The 7605-nt window shown below is 39.4% G+C and overlaps 1 protein-coding gene across 1 annotated transcript; it reads right to left on the bottom strand.

The window, feature by feature from the left end:
- Positions 1–2257: 2257 nt before the first annotated feature.
- LOC131235217 (uncharacterized) lies at positions 2258–7383 on the bottom strand. The gene is made up of 5 exons (XM_058232363.1): positions 6889–7383; positions 6592–6728; positions 6379–6460; positions 5409–5525; positions 2258–2669 (listed from the first exon to the last, which is right to left on the bottom strand). Exons 2-5 carry the CDS (start codon positions 6708–6710, stop codon positions 2616–2618), a joined length of 372 nt encoding a protein of 123 aa, XP_058088346.1. The 5' UTR covers positions 6711–6728; positions 6889–7383; the 3' UTR covers positions 2258–2615.
- Between the last annotated feature and the right edge of the window lie 222 nt (positions 7384–7605).

Below are 7605 nucleotides of genomic sequence, written 5' to 3'. Positions count from 1 at the left end.
TCACATATATTTGTGGTATTATGAAATTCGGCCATAAGATATGTTTCATATTACCATGTAAAATCTTTACAGCTAAAAAGACATTATACAGGTGCTCTCATTTGGCTCAAAAAAGAAAAAGAAAAAAGCTTGTTGATTGTCAAATGGATCATGCCATCATAAAAAAAAAAACATCCAGATTGCATTTGGAGCCTTTGTGGATTTTGCCATCATAAAAAAAACATTCAAGAAAATAATAATAATAATAATTATTATTATTGAAGTCTTTTTTACGTGGTTTGCCATATGCGAGATTTACCACCTTAAGCTTAATGTGGTGCAAATACCTATCTTACATATTGTAAACACTTTGCAAGTTAGCTTACACCTTAAAAAAAATTAAGTGTTTACAACTTGTAACTGCACAAGCATCCAAATGACCCTTAGGGCCAGTGTGGATGCCAACAAATAAGTTACTTTTTCTACTTATAGGAGTAAATAAGTAACTTATTTCAGATAAGTAAGTTTAGTTTATAATTAGTTATAAGTAACTTTTTTTACTTAAAAAGTTATTTAATTATTTCAGCTAATTTTTTTTTAGCTTTTCTACTTTTCATAAATCATTGAAGAGAGAATCAAGAGAGATGGAAGAGAGAAGAAGCTGATAAGTAAGTTGTTTACTAAATATACTTATCTACTGAATAAGTAGAAACCAAGATAAGTTACTTAAGACATAAGTAGCTTATCTTAAGTAACTATACAAACAAGCCCCTAGTGTACCATTGAATCAAAATCAGTGCTCTGGCAATCCTAACCAAGCAGAGGATGATGTGCGAACGAAGAACACAATCAATCAATGATTGTGACTTTTGGTCTACCAATTTGTGGTTGTTTCTGCTGAATGAATGGTTTATATCATATCATACGTAGTCTCTGAGCTGTATACAAAGCAGGACTATGGAAGCAGGATCTCCTCCCTTTACTGTTTAAATTTAAAATAATAGAAGAAAAAAGACAAGGGCAAGATGGCATCTCGGAGCATTTTCAAATTTCAACATTACTACAGTCCATTTTGAAATTTGTTTATAAGATTCCCACCTACCATTTTGGAGGGTTGAAGAAATGACCGTAACCAGCATCAGCATTTCCAATACAGGCGTGTAAGTAGCCTACAAGCCTTCGAATCAGTACGTTGCAAAGGCAGTTAAATCGAGTAGGAAAGGACGCGTATTGCCTACTGACGCTGTCAGGAGCCCTTAGCTACTGAAGGGTGGTACGTGCCTACCATCTAATTTTTTTCTTTTTCATATCATTTTATGGCATGAGCTAAAGAACGAGGCAGATCCAAATATCTTGTGGACCACACGATATGAAATAGTGGTGATTGTAACTCCCACCATTAAAAACTTCTTGGGGCCACAAAAGTTTTGGATGAAGCTAATATTTGTTTTTTTTCTTCGCCTAGGTTTGTGTGACATAATAAACAGGTTAGATGGTGAATAAACATTACCAATGGGCCCTGGGAAGTTTTTGATGGTGGGTTTTCGATCACAACCGTTTTCTTGTGGTGTGGTCCACTTGAGATTTCGATCTGATAAAGTAGATAGACGGTGTGGATAAAAGCCCAAAAATGAGGCAAATCCAAAGCGCAAGTGGACTACACCACAGGAAACAGTGTGAATTGAACGCCTGCCGTGAAAACTTATTGGGGTCTACAGAAGTTTTGGATGAAGCTGATAGTTGTGTTTTCCTTTCATCCATATCTTTGTGACCTTATGAAAATGTTAGATGACAAATAAACATCTCTGGACCCTAGGAAGGTTCCAACGGTGGATGTCATTATCTCCGTTGTTTCCTGTGGCGCGGTCCACTTGAGCTTTGGATTGTTTCATTTTTTAGCTCATGCCCTAAAATAATCTGGAAAAACAATGGACAGCGTGGATAAGACACATACATCCAAGGTGGGGCCCCACAGAGTTTACTCAGTATGCTAGGGTACTGAGTTACGCAGCAGGCAATCCACTTCCATGTTTGAGTCAAGGGATGTGAACCGCCCTGGCCCAAGCGGTGATTGGTCTGGGTCTCAAACACGTGTGCCACATTTCAGCTCTTAGATCTCTTTTGGCAAACATCACCACATCATTTCTCTATGGATTTAAACATATCCCTTTTCATAACCTCGAACCTTCAAATGCACTAAAATCCGATTTAAACATAAGGGGGGGAGTTATTTGATACTCTGGCAGAGCAAGACACTTGATAAGCAGGGACTCAGAAATTGTAAAACGAAGCATCCATAAACTCCAATTAATCCGATTAAATTATGGAACCACTATCACTAAGTCCCAAAATCAGATTAGTTGAGCAATCCTAACCTATAATTCATGGACACTAGTTTGCTTGAATAAGGCCATTGGATATTTTTATTTTTAACAGTCTGATAAATGTCAAATGATCTGAATAATAAAATAATTGCAATTTTCACTTCGTGATACATCTAAACTGGGACCACCAACGCAATGTAATTTCAAAGTGCCTGCGTACCATCCATCGCACTCTGCCAGAGTATCAAAGTTCTTTTCAGACATAAAACAGAGGCTATTTCTGCAGGCCAGGATAGGAACCGGAAATTGTCTCTATGCGCCACTTCCATCAAGTTGTCCATGAGAAAGAAGGTGTGCCATGTATTGCTGCAAGCAAGGAAATAAACAAGAGTCTATCACAAACAGTGCAGCAATTATGGGAAAAAGAAAAACACTACAGTGAAATCCAGCAATTAGATATTAGAAACATCCACATGCATGGAGATTGGATGGTTATACTTCAGTTGCCACCACCAACAGGCTGAGTGGAGATTCAACGATCATTCAGCCGACATGGTCTCTATCTTCTACTTTTTTACAGTTTGGAAGGTTATACTTCAGCAATACTCCATGTCCCAGCTGTCACAATAACAACTTGGACACAAGAGCATGTTGTCCTCCCGTAGATACCCTTCATCCCAAAAGGCATAGAATTGCCAAAATCTTTGGCCCCATTTATAGAATTTTATGGGTTTACAAACAAAGTTCATGATTTGAATATTGTGTGTTCCAGATCAAATTGACACCATTGTTATAATTCTTGATTGGTAAAATACATATCTATTTTCATTAATGTCATGGGTTTGCTATCTAAAGTGCATCCGGTGCCTTCTGAGGCAGATTTCTTGATTTGGAAAACAGATAAATCTAGAAAATTTTTATTCAAATCATTTTACAAGTCGTTAAGTGGGGTGAAAAGCAATGAAGGGGTAAGGTTCGACAACTCTTGTATGGTGATATGGTGTTCCTCCAAAGGTGGCAACGTTCGCTTGGCTAGTGGGAAGAAAAAAAGTGCCAGCAGTAGACAACCTTTGTAAGAGGAAGGTGATTCTACGAATGTATGCTTAATGCGCTTTCAAGATGAGGAATTGGTGGATCATCTTTTTATTCATTGTTCATTTGCTAAAAGAATATGGGAGTGGTTCTTCAATCTATTTGGAGTAGCATGAGTAATGCTGAATTCAGTCGATAACCTCTTTTTAATGTGGCATGGCAGAGGCATAGGGAAGGCGGGAGGGATGAAAGTTTGGCATATATGTCTATTAGCGGGAATTTGGTTCATATGGTTGGAAAGAAATGATCCTTGTTTTAGGAATAGGAAGAGTCAAGAAAGAATTGGAGGTCTTTGGGAGGGCTAAATTTCATATTATGGAGTGGGTGATTGCATCAAAGGAGATTGCCCATTTTCCAGATAGCTGGTTGGAGTTTGTAATTTTTTCTTTTGGTTCTGGGTTTTTGTATTATATTAGCCTCAGCCTTTTATCAATAAATTATCAATGTTCCAAAAAAAATAAAAATAAAAATCTATGGAAATAAAGAAATAAAAAGAGAGAGGGCGATAGGATAATTATTTTATAGTAAAAAATCATTTACATCAGTTATTAGGCGTCAAGATATAGAAAAGAAGGGTTGTCAAATGTCAAGTATTCAATTTCACCAATAAGATATGGAGACTTCACATTTGGAAGTGCCCAGAAAAGAGTAATCATCTAGGATAGTGGATGGCCCTGAAGCAAGAGGGATAAATGATAGGTGCCACTATCTAAATCCACTATAATAAAAACACACATCCTTTCTGCTTTTTGTTGTACAGTAGTACAAACAATGCACTGCTCTATAACCAAAAGCAGAAAGGATGGGTGATTTATCAATAAGACTGGGTGCTGATAACTATTCCCCATACAATCATAGCCGATCAATCTTTATGATTCATTTACTTAGTACCCAAAGCATATGGAAATACTGCCATTCGGAGGTGGAAGCCACACCCTTGATAGAAGATCGGTGAAATTCCATGCATCCATCATTGTCAACACCACTCTACACAAGAATCATCATCGGGATTCAGGGAAAAGTGGGCCACACATTTCATGTCCCAAATGCCCATGTCTTGAGGTTGGATTTGGTCCTTTGATATGGTGCCAGTTTCCTTCCTATGAATATCAAGAGTCAAGACTAAGATGATCAAAGGAGCATCCTTCCAATCCCGCTAAGACCTCCAAGAGATTGGAAGTCGAAAAGGAGATTCTAAGTTCAATATGGAGATGCTTCTATCCTCTGAACTCCATTTCCCATCAACAAGAAGCGCTTCCAAATTGTCTTTCGTGATACTCACTACAGCATACTCCATGTCTCCACCACCTCGAGACAAACCAAAACAACAAAGGATCATAACATCCCTGTTCAGCTCCTCACCTTCACCCCACATCACTTCATCCTTCTCTTTTATCTATGGCTGTAGATGGGCCAAGTCCTGAGCTGAGCTAAATTTGATTTTTGAATGGGTCCAACCCAAGCAGTTCAAAATCAGGCTGAACCACCCCAGGCCAGACAGTTTACAACCATACCTTTTATCCATGGGAATGACAGACAAACTCCTTTCCAAAATGATCCAGGTTCCCATGATATCCTACAAAGAGCCTATTTCAACTCTTGCAGAGGGCGTGTTTCAACAACGAGGTCTCAGGTTCGAGCCCGGCTTAATTATCTTTAAATATAAATAAATAAAAATCTTGTCTACATATTGCACATGGAGAACATCATCACAACATTTTTGCTAAGAAGTTGACAATCATTGTTTAGTTAGTTGATAGTTGTCAGAAAGAGAGATGCACATGTATGGAAAAGGAAGTGCAAGAAACGGGTGCGGAGGATGTTGCATTTTATGGCATTTATTGTAGTTAGTGGAATGTATAAACAGACATGTTTAAATAGGAAGTGAGAAACAAAATCATTTGCCATGTGGGTTTCTTGGTAATGATTTTCCGTTTCACTCTTGAAGCTGAAAATGTACAATTTGTGAGAATTGAAATTCATGGTACTGATAAAGAAGCACTTTAGACTTACGGAATGGTAGGCATAAGGTGATTTCCCTTGGCGCTCAAAATGTTTTGCCATGATGGAAAACTCAATTGGGCCCCATTCCTCTTCTTCAAAGCAATTCGCAAGTGCAGCTTTATATAACTGCAGAATACCAGCCTTGAAGTTAGTTGCAGATAGAAGAACCAACTGAAGAGACAAGATTCACACACCTGACGTGGCCTGAGAATCATGCTGGTCCAGTCATTAGGTGGACCACCTGATGATTGAACCCGTTTCAGACCACGTCACATACACTATGGGGCATACCGGATCAACAGCCTGGATCTCACACCTGCTTTGTCATGTGTGGCAAGAGCAGGAACCGATGGCTACTCTCAACAGCAGGATCCAAAACCCAATCACGTGCAAGATCCACACCGCTCCTGGTGGACCCAACCATGTATCTGTCATGGCTGAAAATCAAAATCCAGTCTGGTAATCAGGTAGATCACATATGTATGACAAAAGGACTGCTGTTAAAGCAAGACCATGGCCCCACATTGAACGCAAACATGTGGACCGAGCTGACTTTTGGGACACAGTGGGGCACACCTGATTAACAGCCTGGGTCTCACACCCACTATGTCATGCGTGACAAGAGCAGGAACCCATGGCCGCTCTCAACAGCAGGATCCAAAACCCAATCACGTGCAAGATCCACACCGCTCTTCTGGTGGACCCAACCATGTATCTGTTATGGCTGAAAATAAAAATCCAGTCTGGTCATCGGGTAGGCCACGTGTATGATGAAAGGGCTACTGTAGAAGAAAGACCATGGTTCCGCATTGAACGTAAACACGTGGACAAAGCTGACTTTTGGGCCAATGCACAAACATAGTGGGGCTGATCTAACGAACAGCCTAAACTTCGCACACAATCGCCTAATCCGTCACTTACAGATCTCCGTAAGTACCCACAACAGGGCGATCCTCGACATGCTTTCACTTACACATACCTTTGCAGTGTCTGCTAGTAGTTCCGTCCCAGCCGGGTAAGATGCATAGAACTGGTCCGCTCTAGAAATACCCGCTCTCGTTCTACATAACCAAAACAGCAATTGAACAATCCAACGAAAACCAAGAACATTTAATAAGTAGAGAAGCATGTGTAATTGGAAAACAACAACATATACTACTACAAGAGCATGTATAATAGGAATTCGACTTACGTATTGCTTGTGTATGCGTAGCTTAGGACAGCGACGAAGCAGTAGAATCCCGTATACGATACTATTCTTCTGAACTTTTGAATCCTCAAAACAGCCTTCCATTGATCGTAGAGACTCATGATTTTCTCAGTGCAATCCTGAAAAACCACAAATTGGAATGATATTCTCACAAGCATAACAACAAACACCTTACTTGCAAGAAATTTATATCCATCAACTCCCTGCAGCACAACCAAATGTTGCGTAACGATACGAGAGCATAAGCTACGCTGAATAAATACAATACGGAACACCTACAACGAAGATTTTGCGGTAGATGATCTTATCACCGTCCGATCTTCTACACCGAAGATTTCGCTGTGGACGATCTTATCGCCGCCCCATCTGGAAGCAGGAAAAGAAGAGAACTGACATTACTGGAATTGGAAACCTATTGGATGGTCCAGATCGCAGATTTGGCCGTTTACAGTTAAAGATTTTTTTATTTTAGTACACGCGGCGCAGTTAAGGATAGTTTGCGTGCATTTGACAGTGAATGGGGTGAATGGGGGAAGCGGATTGGTTGGCTTACCACACATCAGCTATATAGCTGATGTATTGACGTGCTCTGTGGGTCCCATTATGAGGTATGTATTATATCCAAACCGTCCATCCATTTTTTTAGATCGTATTAAGTCTTGAGCCGAAAAATAAGACAGATATAAGAATCAAGTCGACCACACTGAAAAGATAGTGGGGATTGAACGTCTACCATTGAAACCCTTTTGCGGGTCACAGAAGTTTTGGATCAATATGATATATTTTTTTCCTATTCATCCAGGTCTTTGTGACCTTATGAACAGATTGGATGGAAAATAAACGTTACGGTGGGCCTATGAATGTTTTAACGGTTAAAATCATAATCTTAGCTGCTATTTATGGTGTGGTCCATTTGAGGTTTGGATATGATTCATTTTTTTGGATCATGTTCTAAAATTATCTTTCCAAATGGATGAACAGTGTGGATATAATAAA

The sequence above is a fragment of the Magnolia sinica genome, chromosome 19 (genome assembly GCF_029962835.1).
Source record: "Magnolia sinica isolate HGM2019 chromosome 19, MsV1, whole genome shotgun sequence".
In the NCBI taxonomy this organism is placed as follows: domain Eukaryota; kingdom Viridiplantae; phylum Streptophyta; class Magnoliopsida; order Magnoliales; family Magnoliaceae; genus Magnolia; species Magnolia sinica.
The sequence above is the reverse complement of the archived record's forward strand: the minus strand, read 5'-3'. Positions and strand labels throughout refer to the sequence as shown.